This window comes from Amblyraja radiata, chromosome 16 (genome assembly GCF_010909765.2).
Source record: "Amblyraja radiata isolate CabotCenter1 chromosome 16, sAmbRad1.1.pri, whole genome shotgun sequence".
NCBI classification, from domain to species: domain Eukaryota; kingdom Metazoa; phylum Chordata; class Chondrichthyes; order Rajiformes; family Rajidae; genus Amblyraja; species Amblyraja radiata.
The window spans coordinates 22,501,471-22,513,974 of record NC_045971.1 but is presented as its reverse complement, the minus strand read 5'-3'; the positions used below and the strand labels follow the sequence as shown (position 1 = coordinate 22,513,974).

At 43.8% G+C, this 12,504-nt stretch overlaps 1 protein-coding gene across 1 annotated transcript in view; it reads left to right on the top strand.

Annotated features, from left to right (window-relative positions):
- Nucleotides 1-7,815: 7,815 nt before the first annotated feature.
- LOC116982049 (epsilon-sarcoglycan-like) overlaps nt 7,816-12,504 on the top strand; it is a 51,899-nt gene continuing 47,210 nt past the window's right edge. The window contains exon 1 of the mRNA XM_033035332.1: nt 7,816-7,892. Within this exon, the coding sequence (XP_032891223.1) occupies nt 7,856-7,892 (37 nt within the window). The 5' untranslated portion in view covers nt 7,816-7,855. The remainder of the gene's footprint in view (nt 7,893-12,504) is intronic.

Below are 12,504 nucleotides of genomic sequence, written 5' to 3'. Positions count from 1 at the left end.
GTCCAGTGTTCCTCTATGACTCTAAGTGAACAGACTGCTTTGGACTTTAGAGATATGGTGTGGCAACAGGTCCTTCAGCCTGCCGAGTCTGCGGCGACCAGTGATCACCCTGCATATTAACACTACCCTACACACTAGAGGCAACGTGCAATTTTACCAAAGCCGATTAACCTACAAACCTGTATGTCTTTGGAGTGTGGGCAGAAACCGGGGCACCCGGAGAAAACCCACGCAGTCACATGGAAAATGTAAAACTCCGTGCAGACAGCACCCATAGTCAGGATCAAACCCGGGTCTCTGGTGCTGTAAGGGAGTAACTCTACTGCTGTGCCACTGTGCTGCCCATTTGCTTTGCCCATTCTGCCCACCTTGTCATATTCAGCAGTGTTGATACACAAACCTGTGGTGCTAAGTTCAAAGCGCAGTATTCTTGTGGTCTTTTGTAGTAACTGAGGAACAAAAGGAGGAAATAAATGTGTGCCCAAGAATGGTGATGGAGGCAGTTAGGATAGTGATATTTAAGGGGCTTTTAGATAGGCACATGGATATGCAAGAAATGGAGAGGTATATGGATCATGTACTTGGCATCATGTTTGGCAGGGACATTGTGGGCCAAATGGACTATTTCTGTGCTGTACTGTTCTATGTTCTATGTTCTAGAAGTGGAAAGAGGAGGAAAAGGAAGAGTTTGGGAAAGAAGAGGAAGTGCGGGGACAATGTTATAAGTGCACTTTTAGCAATCACACACCAAATTACCTGACCCACAATGGTTTATCTTCCTTCAGGTTTGAAAATAAGAATAGAGACCAATATCAAATCTATACTACTAAAAGTCTGATCTTGACCACTTCCTGTTGTTCTGTATATTGATTTTAGAAAAAACGCTGCCACTTACGGCTGTGATTTTTGGCCATCTTACTCAGAGTCTCCCTCCGCTGCGCAGGACAAGAGGATTTTTCCCATCAATGAAAAATAAAAGAGTTATTAGTGTTTCCAAAAGTTGAGATTCTCTCTCCTGAAGGCCACGCCCCTTGCGGAGGGACTATAAAACCTGGAATTATTGAGTGCCTCAGTCAGTCTCTGCAAGATGGGGGAGTGAGAGGGTCACGTCTCTCTGTGAGTGGTTTTACTGACCTGTCAGTGCCCTTAATGTGGTTTAAAAATATAGTTTGGAAATGCTAAAGCTGTGTTGCCTTTGGTTTGGAAATGCTAACGCTGTGTTGTCTTTGGTTTGGAAATGCTAAAGATGTGTTGCCTTTGGTGTGGAGATGCTAAAGCTGTGTTGGCTATGGTTTTGAAATGCTAAAGATGTGTTGGCTAATTAAAGTTGCCTAATTAAAGTTGCCTTGTCTAATTAAAGTTGCCTTGTCTAATTAAAGTTGCCTTGTCTAATTAAAGTTGCCTTGCCTAATTAAAGTTGCCTTGCCTTCTATATAATTAAAAGTCTAACCTTGACCACATCCTGTTTGTGAGTACGGCTGTGATTTTTGACCATCTTACTCAGAGTCCCCCTCCGTTCATCAGGTGCCGAGGATTTTTCCCATCAATGAAAAAGAAAGGAGTTATTAGTGTTTAAAAAATGTTGAGATTTTCTCTTCTGCCAATCACGCCATGAAGGTCGCGCCCCTTCTGGTGGGAGGGACTATAAAACCCAGAAGTGTGGGCGTGGCTCAGTCTCTGCAAGATGGAGAAGGGAGAGGTCACGACTCGCTGTCTTTAGTGGCCTTGCACCCTGCTTGAAATGGTATGAAACTGCACTTGAATTTGGTGGCCTTGCACCCTGCTTGAAGTCGTAAGAAACTGCACTTGAATTTGGTGGCCTTGCATCCTGCTTGAAATGGAATTTCAAGGAATAGCCATGAGTCAACTGCCAGCCCACCAGCCGTGAATGAGTGAGCTGCCAGCACAACAGGCCTGAGTGACTGTGCCGCCAGCCCAAGAATCCATTCGGCCCACTATGTCCATACCAGCCCTCTGGAAACCAGTCCCTTCAGCCCACAACACCCATACTAGCGATCCATAATGCCCCCCCCCCCCCCCCCCACTGGCCATCAATATTGGAATTGGTGGAGAGGTGGAATATTGCGTTGAGGGACCAGCCCTCTCGTGTGATGCTGGGACCCAATGGGACCCACTTAGTCTGGTAACATTCTAAATCTTTGATCGTTAATTCACACACACACACACACACACAAATAAATGTTTTTTATACATCTTGTTAGTAACTGCCTTTGCCAGACTTAATGATCCTATGTTACCCATGTTTGCTACAGCAAGTCTGGTGCACATTGCTGGTTCGTAAAGAACCTGAGATGGCCTTAAAGTTCAACCAGAGACCGCTGTGACGCTTTGCACTGCAATAATCTACTTGGCTGATGTGTAATTGTGTGGACCCTGGCGAAGTGACAAGGGTGTGATCGAGAATGTTGCTGGTTCATCTTCTACAGAACTAATACCAAAAATCCTAGTCATGTATTGGAGCACACATTAGAGCAGCACTGTGGTGCAGTCCTCCCTGTCCCCGTTCACCCATATCCCATCCTCTGCTGTTACATTTCACTCTTTTTTTTCTTTCCTTATCTGACACCTTTTCACCTCTTGCCTTTCTTCACCCATCTGCCATGTAGCCCCACCCCTCACTTGTGTCTACCTATCATTTGCTAGGCTTTGTTCCACTCCCACCTCTCCTTTCCAGCTTTCTTTCCCCTCCCAGCTCCAATCAGTCTGAAGCAGGATCCCGACCCAAAACGTTGACTGCCCATTCCTTCCACAGATGCTCCTTGACCCATTGAGTTCTTCCACCACTTTGTGTTTGGCTCAAGATTCCAGCATCTGCTGTTCCTTCTGTCTCCACTGATCTGTAGTTTTGTGTGGATCAAGGGAAACCTGATTGATGACATGTTTGCGAAAGGCTAGTTTGCAGGCACGGCATAATTAGAGAATGTTCTTGTTTATTGTGATGGGAATTGAATGCAAAAGTAGGAAGGTTACATATGGCATCAGTGAAACTCTATCTGGAAACCTGTGGGCAGTCGAAATGTGTAGGAAGGAACTGCAGATGTTGGTTTACACTGAAGATAGACTCAAAATGCTGGAGTAACTCAGCGGGCCAGGCAGTATCTCTGGAGAGAAGGAATGGGTGACGTTTTGGGTCGGGTCGGGTTGGCGATGTTTCGGGTCTGAAGAAGGGTCTCGACCCGAAATGTCACCCATTCCTTCTCAGCAGAGATGCTAGCTGTCCCGACGAGTTGCTCCAGCATTTTGTGTCTATCCTGTGGGCATTGTTGGCCTCTTAGAAGTATATTACTGCATTAGAAGCTGTTCAGAGACAGTTTACTTGACTAATACCTGGATTGAACAGATAGCCCTGCAAAGAATAGTTGGATAGGCAGGGCCTGTATTATCTGGAGTTTAGAAAGATGAGAGAGGACTTGATTGATTCTGAGGACTATTGATGGATGGGGAGAAGATGCTCCTACTTGTGGGATATTCCGGAACAAGGGGCCACTGTTTAAAAATAGGAGGTCGCCTATTTCAAGCAGAGATTAAGTGATTTTTTTTCATCTCAGAGAGTTTTGTGTCTCTAGAACACTTTTCCACAAACCAGTCTTTTGAATATTTTTATGGCAAATCTATACAGATTCTCAATAAACAAGCGCTGAAAGGTTGCTGCCGGTAAAAAGCACTCTTTTGGTTGCAATCTGATCAGCCACAACATCATTGCATGTGAGAGAACAGTGGATGGGCCAAACAGTCTATTCCCGCTCGTAATATGTATGATGATCAGCCATGATTGATAGGACAGACTCGATGAGATGTTTAGTTTAGTTTAGTTTAGAGACACAGCGCGGAAACAGCCCCTTCGGCCCACCAAGTCTGCAGCGAACAGCGGTCCCTGCACATTAACACTACCCTACACACGCTAGGGACAATTTACAATTTTACCAAGCCAATTAACAGACAAACCTGTACGCCTTTGGAGTGTGGGAGGAAACAAAAAATCTCGAAGAAAACCCACGTGGTCACGGGGAGAACGTACAAACTCCATACAGACAGTACCCATCATCGGGATCGAACCCGGGTCTCTGGCGCTGTAAGGCAGCAACTCTACCACTGCACCACCGTGCCGTCCTGAATGGGGTGAATGGCCTAATTCTGCTCCTATGTCTTATGGCATTACGATTGGGTCTAAAGTTTTGAAATGGTTCAATGTTTCAATTGTTCAATAGTATTTCATTGTCCCATTTAGCAAGGTACAGTGTAATTCACCCAAGGAAGGAAATACTCCAGACTCAGTAGAAACCCTTATTCCCTGGATTGTGAAAATGTTCTGACACAGGGGGATGAGTGCTAACATTGAGATGCAGTTGGCACCATGACAAAAAAGACACACAATCTTCAATTACTTTACAATCTACGCAGCTCCCTGCCATGGCCTTTGTATTTGCACAGTAGTGAAATCAAACATATAACAGAAGTGAAACGCATTTGACGGATCAGCGTCCGGCTAAAATGAAAATATAAGATCAATCCTCCGCTCCCTTGCTGGTCAGCCCACATAGTAGTGTTTGCAATAAATTCAGAGAGCAGCAGCTTGATTAGTCGCCAGTGTGGTAAGGTCAATGTAAAAGTTTAACAGCTGTGTACTGAAAGCAGGGAAAGGTTGGGGGTAGGAAGTGTGATTAATGACCACGTAAGAAAACATCTGCGTGGACCAGTTCCAATCATCTTAGTTTAATGAAATGGAACACAAGGGGGGGCAGGGTTGGGACCTGATTTTCTGTTGCACCGTAGTGGTTCATTAACATATTCTCATGACATTTGGGGGTCTGCTCCATGACTCTTGGAAGTTATAATTATTCCAGAAAATAACTCAAAAATTGTGAAAGACAATTGGGGCTTTTGAGCCAGGCAGTTGTGTGTGTAAATGTTACCTGAAGTTGCGGTGCAATGGTGTGGCATCATTTCCACCAGCAAAAACTCTGTGATCAGCAACAAAGCAAAGGGACTAACTACTGACCTTGAAGCAAGCTGCCAAGATTAAGTGATGCTATGGGCTATGGTTTTCCCTCCTCCAGCAAACGGTTGTTGTCTATTCAGAAGGACACCCTCACGCTCAGCAACAACCATGACGTCAAATTGCTAAAGCAACCATTCACACAAAGGAGTTCCCTCAACTAAGTAAAAGTGCAATCACTATCTAACATTTGAAAGATGTCAGAGTGAAACAGAGATCAGAACATGCATATAAATATCGTGCTATTGTATATCAAATATCATGAAGAAATCTATTGGAAATATAATGAAATTACAAGAGCTATATTTAAGGGAATTAGAAATTACATTTTTTAAATTAAGTTTTAAGGACCAAGAAATGTTTTCATGGACCAGAACATAATTTAAAAAATGTTTTCACCTCAAGTAACAAACAAAATATTTTCCTGGTCTATTATGGCAAGAATAGTTTGCTAGCTCACTAATATCCCTTCATTATGTCAGAGAATGAAGCAAGACACAGTGTTATCTATGGAGACACAAAGAACTGCAGATGCTGAAATCCAGAGCAAAACACAAAGCGTTGGCGTAACTCAACAGGCTTGTTTGGGAAAGAGCTCAGCCTGTTTTGGCAAACAGTTCTGACCGATCAATCCCTTGGGCCTGATCCTGAAATTGCAAAGAGTTGTAGATGTAGCCCAGTCCATCACACAGTCTAGACTTCCCACCATTGAGTCCATCTACACTTCACGCTGCCTCGGAAAAGCAGCCAACGTAATAAAAGACTTGTCCCATCCCGATCATTCCTTCTTCCCCCTGCTCCCATCCAGCAGAAGGGTACAGAAACTCTAAAGCGCACATCACCAGACTCAGGAAAAGATTCTTCCCCTCTGTTATCAGGCTTATGACATTCTTTCCATAAGCTACTGTTCCTTTCATAAGGTTAATATTTTATTCACCTCTACCTCATTGAGGATATTGGACTTTATCCATAGATCTGCTGAGCTTCAATGCACTGCAAAGCTGAGAACTATATTCTGCACTCTGTATCCTCCTCTTTGCTGTACCTATAGTACTTGAATTTGAATTTATTGTATTTAAGGGCAGCAGTAGAATTGCTGCCTTACACGCTACAGCACCAGAGTCCCGAGTTCGATCCTGACTATGGGTGCTGTCTGTATGGAGTTTGTATGTTCTCCCTGTGACCTGCATGGGTTTTCTCTGAGATCGTCGGTTTCCTCCCACAAAGACATACAGGTTTGTAGGTTAATTAGCTTGGTATAAATGTAAGGTCCTTAGTGTGTGTAGGATAGTGTTAACGTGCGGTGATCACTGGTCGGTGCGGACTTGGTAGGTCGAAGGGCCTGTTTGCGCGCTGTCTCTCTAAACTAAACTGAACTATGTATGGTATGTCCGATCTGTTTGGTTAGCATGCAAAACAAAGCTTTTCATTGTACTTTGGTACGTGTGATACTATTAAACCTAAATCTAAACGAGTTCAGGCAACGTCTTGGCAGGAAATGGACTGGTAATGAAACTATTTGCGTTCTTCATTTCAAAGCCTGGTTGAACAGATATGTTTCCCGATAATCACTGAATGTTTCGAGACATAATGGGAGCACCACAGTAAACTCGAACAAAATAAATTCCAGCTCTCAAATACTGTTAAGTATTTGAGTTGATTAACGAGGTTATGCATATTGGTACTATTACTGCTCTCGGATTGCACACTAAAATTGGACCACCCTCCATTTTGAGAACACAATGGCCTAATTTTTCAAATTCAGGTCACTGCTGGTGAAGTCCCATGCTGCTAATAGGCCCTAGAATCTACTGCTATAAGGAGGTTTAACATGGCCAGGGTGTTTTATAGCTCATTCGTTTTTTTATGTGCATGAGTAAGAGGATGGGCCGATATTGAACCAGAATTTATTGGATACAGCTGTGTGGTGGTTAATAAGAAAGCGCTGGTGGAAGCGTTATCCCTTTTCAGATTATCTTAAAATGATCTCATTCATGGTTTTCACTGTTATATGTTATCAAAAATATCACCATATAACCATTGCAATCTAAAATGGCAAATTATGATAGTAACACAAAAATTTCAGTCACAATGGAAAAAAGAAGTGCGTGAAAAAATGTTGGCTAATCAAAAAAAATTGTTGTTAGACTTTGTGTAAACTCCATACCGTATATAATTTATATGTTCTTTGTGCCATCAAACATAAAAATAATATCAGTGGTACTATACTTCCCAGATCCTTGTCAATTGAGATGGTTTCAAGGGCATGAATTGTTGTCAGTAATATGTGTTATCACAACATCTCAGTGATTTGAGGGTTAGCAACATTCATTGTAAATGTGTGTTTGGTAACACTATTAACATTTATTTTTATATTCCATACTAGTCACGCAACTCTGTCATATATGCAATAAAAGGGAACTACAGGTGCAGGTTTATACCAAAGTTAGACACAAAGAGCTGGAATAACACAACGGATCAGGCAGCATCTCTGGAGATAATGGCTCGGCGAGGATTCAGTTCTTTAGACTGATTATTGGGGAGGGTGGAAAGGAAGGGGGGAAATGTTTTTACAGCTTTCCATTGAAAAGGCACAGTGGAACATTGCTATGTGACAGCCAGAATTTCACTTTGGACTGTTTAGAATTGGAAACAAACTTCTTGCTACCAAATGTATAGCTGTCAAAATGGCTGGGGAATAAAAAGCTTACAAAAATAGTACAGTGACAGAAAGCCGGCCACATCGAGTGTTAGAATGCAGCAGCTGATATTAATGTGTCACCCTTATGCTGCTGTCCATCAAACTTCAAGCACTTTCCCTTTACCTTGTAGAGGAAGATGGCGAGAGTCAGAGTTTGGATTTATGCTTCAGCAGGCAAGTGTTTGTTGCATTGTCAGGATTTTCCATCAAGACTGGAAATAACAGATTTATATATTAGAAAGTACATATAAAAGCAAGTATATTTTGTATACCAACATGTGTTTTTGCCATGTTATCTACCATTATATCCTATTTTTGAACAGAAGAGAGATTCAATATTGTCTTTCCTGAAATTCAGACCATTTGATGTGTTAATTCCTTGTAAAGTATAGCTTAATTGATTTCTCTGTGAGCATAAGGCCAGGATGTGCAGTAGGAATGTATGCCAGAAGTGTTTTTTCAATCAGCTGTTACTAAATTTCTGTTTTGCTAATATTGTGGCAGATGTATTTTCAGCAATATTTAAAATGGGCTGCGAACAAAACTACAAGAAAAAAATAATGTAATTTTGCAACACGATTATGTCTTTTATGTCTCTCATGGTTTGAGATATCATTCTAGTTAAATATGAAGCTGTTTGGAGCAACAAAATTGACCTAATCACTGTGCATTTAGATGGTCAAACCCAGTATCCTAATCCTTTTTAAAAAAAGGTGTTAGAATTGTCTAATCTTGAGTAATTGAGTAGTTCCATGTTATTCAATGGAACTTGGCCTGAGAACATGAATGGGGCTGCTTTTGTCTGTCAATGGCAAGCCACCAAACAACTTTCCCCTGCCGAACACTGAAGCGGATGAGAAAGCTTGGATTGGGAGATTGATGGTTGCAGGGGAAAATGGATGAGCTTTGCAATCTTGGAGAATGGATGGGTTACCACATGAGAATTGATGGTAAGGACTGGAAGTGCTAGGTAAGTACCTACATGAAGGGAGATAGAAACATAGAAACATAGAAATTAGGTGCAGGAGTAGGCCATTCGGCCCTTCGAGCCTGCACCGCCATTCAATATGATCATGGCTGATCATCCAACTCAGTATCCCGTACCTGCCTTCTCTCCATACCCTCTGATCCCCTTAGCCACAAGGGCCACATCTAACTCCCTCTTAAATATAGCCAATGAACTGGCCTCAACTACCCTCTGTGGCAGAGAGTTCCAGAGATTCACCACTCTCTGTGTGAAAAAAGTTCTTCTCATCTCGGTTTTAAAGGATTTCCCCCTTATCCTTAAGCTGTGACCCCTTGTCCTGGACTTCCTCAACATCGGGAGCAATCTTCCTGCATCTAGCCTGTCCAACCCCTTAAGAATTTTGTAAGTTTCTATAAGATCCCCTCTCAATCTCCTAAATTCTAGAGAGTATAAACCAAGTCTATCCAGTCTTTCTTCATAAGACAGTCCTGACATCCCAGGAATCAGTCTGGTGAACCTTCTCTGCACTCCCTCTATGGCAATAATGTCCTTCCTCAGATTTGGAGACCAAAACTGTACGCAATGCCCCAGATGTGGTCTCACCAAGACCCTGTACAACTGCAGTAGAACCTCCCTGCTCCTATACTCAAATCCTTTTGCTATGAAAGCTAACATACCATTCGCTTTCTTCACTGCCTGCTGCACCTGCATGCCTACTTTCAATGACTGGTGTACCATGACACCCAGGTCTCGCTGCATCTCCCCTTTTCCTAGTCGGCCACCATTTAGATAATATTCTGCTTTCCTGTTTTTGCCACCAAAATGGATAACCTCACATTTATCCACATTATACTGCATCTGCCAAACATTAGCCCACTCACCCAGCCTATCCAAGTCACCTTGCAGTCTCCTAGCATCCTCCTCACAGCTAACACTGCCCCCAGCTTAGTGTCATCCGCAAACTTGGAGATATTGCCTTCAATTCCCTCATCCAGATCATTAATTGTTGAATTGCAAGCATTGGCCCATGACATATTGTGGCCTCGTTCAAAATGTATAGATCCTCTGAGAGAAAACATTTTACCAGATCACTATCTAAAAATTGGTGACACCATGTAAACAAAAATTTGAATCCCTGTGTAGAAATAAAGACCTGCAGATAGACACAAAGTGCTGGAGTAACTCAACAGGTCAGGCAGCATCTCTGGAGAATAAGGATGGGTAGACACCGGCCGACCCATTGCTTCTGCTGCTCTTGCCCCACTAAACCATACCTCGCTTCTATCCTATCCCCCATTGTCCAATCTCTTCCCTCCTACATCCGACACCTCGGAAATCGTACAATACCAGAGTACGATCAAGCCATACACAAGAGCAATAGTAGTGCAGAAAGAAAAGGGAGCAGCATGCAGAATGTTGAGTTGTAGCGTTCTGATGTTGGAGAGAAAAGGTCCAGCGACCTCAATGACCTCCCTCACCCACAAGGGGCAGCACAGCGGTAGAGTTGGTGCCTTACAGCACCAGAGATCTGGGTTTGATTCTGACTACGGGTGCTGCCTTTACGGAGTTTGTACGTTCTCCCCATGACCAGCGTGGGTTTTTTCGGGAGCTCCAGTTTCCTCCCACACTCCAAAGACTTCCAAGTTTGTAGGTTAATTGGCTTGGTATCATTGTAAATCACCCCTAGTGTGTAGGATAGTGTTAGGGTGCGGGGATTGTTGGTCGACGTGAACTCGGTGGGCCGAAGTGCATGTTTTCGCGCTGTACTTCTAAAACTAAAACTAAAAAGAGGAATCAACCTCTTCACATCCACCCTCCCAGGACCCCTCAGGACCTTACAACACATAACATATTTGTTTTAAGATTAAAAATATCTCACTGGTCAGTGAAAGGTTACTGGAAGCAGATGGGAATGTGGAGTTAAGATTACGATCAGATTGGCCACGATTTTATTTAATAACGGATTAGGCCCAAGGGATTGATGGCTATTATGCTCCTGATTCATGATTGCAGTGCAGCATGTTATTCTAGCAAAAGAGCTAATTCATTTAGTCCTGACACATGAAGAGAGACCAAGTAGATATTATAGTTGATGCTAAATAACAGTACATTCGATTGCATAGTCTACATTTACAATGAACTAGAAATCTCTACAAAATAAATGGTGGCATTTGGGGTGGCACAGCGGTAGAGTTCTAGTGCTTGTAGCGGGTTCGATCCTGACTAGAGGTGTTGTCTGTATGGAGTTTGTACGGTCTCCCCGTGACTGCGTGGGTTTTCTCTGAGATCTTCGGTTTCCTCCCACACTCCAAAGACGTACAGGTTTGGCGGTTAATTGGCTTGGTTTAAATGTAAATTGTTCCTAGTGTGTGTCGGATAGTGTTTAATGTGGGGATTGCTGATCAGTGCAGGCTCGGTCGGCCGAAGGGCCTGTTTCCACGCTGTATCTCTAAACTAAACTAAACTAAACTAGCAGATGAAATGGCATGCAGTGCTCAACTGATTTCATATCTTTAGCTGATTTGCAAACTAAAATAACAAATTATTTTGGAATGCTAAGATTGTACGACATAGCAGCCAAAATAGGGAATGGAGTGTAGTAGAGATGTTACATATAAACCATTTAGGGGGCTTAAAAAGTAAGGATTTTTGTGAGATTTAAAGGTTCTGTATTGGAATGAAGAGCAGCCCCAGCTTTCTTTGCCCCATTAGTGTATCTTGAGAAGAAGCTGGCGAGGGTGGCACAGTGGTGCAGTGGTAGAGTTGCTGCCTTACAGTGCCCGAGACACGGGTTCAATCCTGTCTATGGGTGCAGTCCATACGGAGATTGTACATTCTCCCTGTGACCTCCGGTTGCTCTGGTTTCCTCCCATATTCCAAAGATGTACAGATTTGCAGGTTGTTTGGCTTCCGTAAATTGTTCCTAATGTGTTCCTAATCTCACCTGAGATGGCGGCGCGTTCAGACGCAACGGCTTTGCGCTCCCAAGTCCGAGTTAACTCGGAGCAGCCCGGTACTGAACGCAGCTTGTGAAAGTAAGGTAATTAAAAACCTCAGAACCCCTAGAACCCCTAGTAACCCCAGAAACCATAGGAAAAAACTCACCTCCAGGACGAGGAAATCCAGGACCCGCATCGCAATCCCGACGGGTCGCACATGGAGCAGCACGGAACTGCTTAATATCGGACGTGGCTGCGAGAAACTGGCTTGTGAGTACTACAGTACCCTTACCAAAATCCCCATGGAGCTGGGCAGAACAGCCCCCTGGATCACCACTCCGGAGGGTAGGAGACGGAGCAAGCACCGGGAGCGAAAGCAGAAGCGTGGAAAGCGAGCGGGGGTGCAGGACAGGCTACGGAGGGCTCCACAAAGACCGTCGCTCCCAAGCGTCTTTCTCGCGAATGTCCGGTCACTCACCAACAAGCTGGATGAGGTAAGGCTCTGGATCAACACCCAGCGATCCCTGAAAGACTGCTGTGTGCTGATCTTCACAGAGACCTGGCTCAGCGCGCTGGTTCCCGATGGGGCTGTGGACCTAACCAACTGCATCGTGCTGATAGAACAAAGGACTCTGGTAAGAGCAAGGGTGGCGGGCTCTGCATCTACATCAACAATGACTGGTGTACCAACCACACTGCAGTAGACAGCTACTGTTCCCCTGACCTGGAATACCTACTGCTTAAATGTAGGCCGTTTTACCTGCCTCGGGAGTTTACTGTGGTTATCATCATGGCCATATACATCCCACCACAGGCTAATGCTAACCTAGCACTAGCACAGCTGCACTCGGCCATCAGTAAGCAGCAGGATGCTCACCCC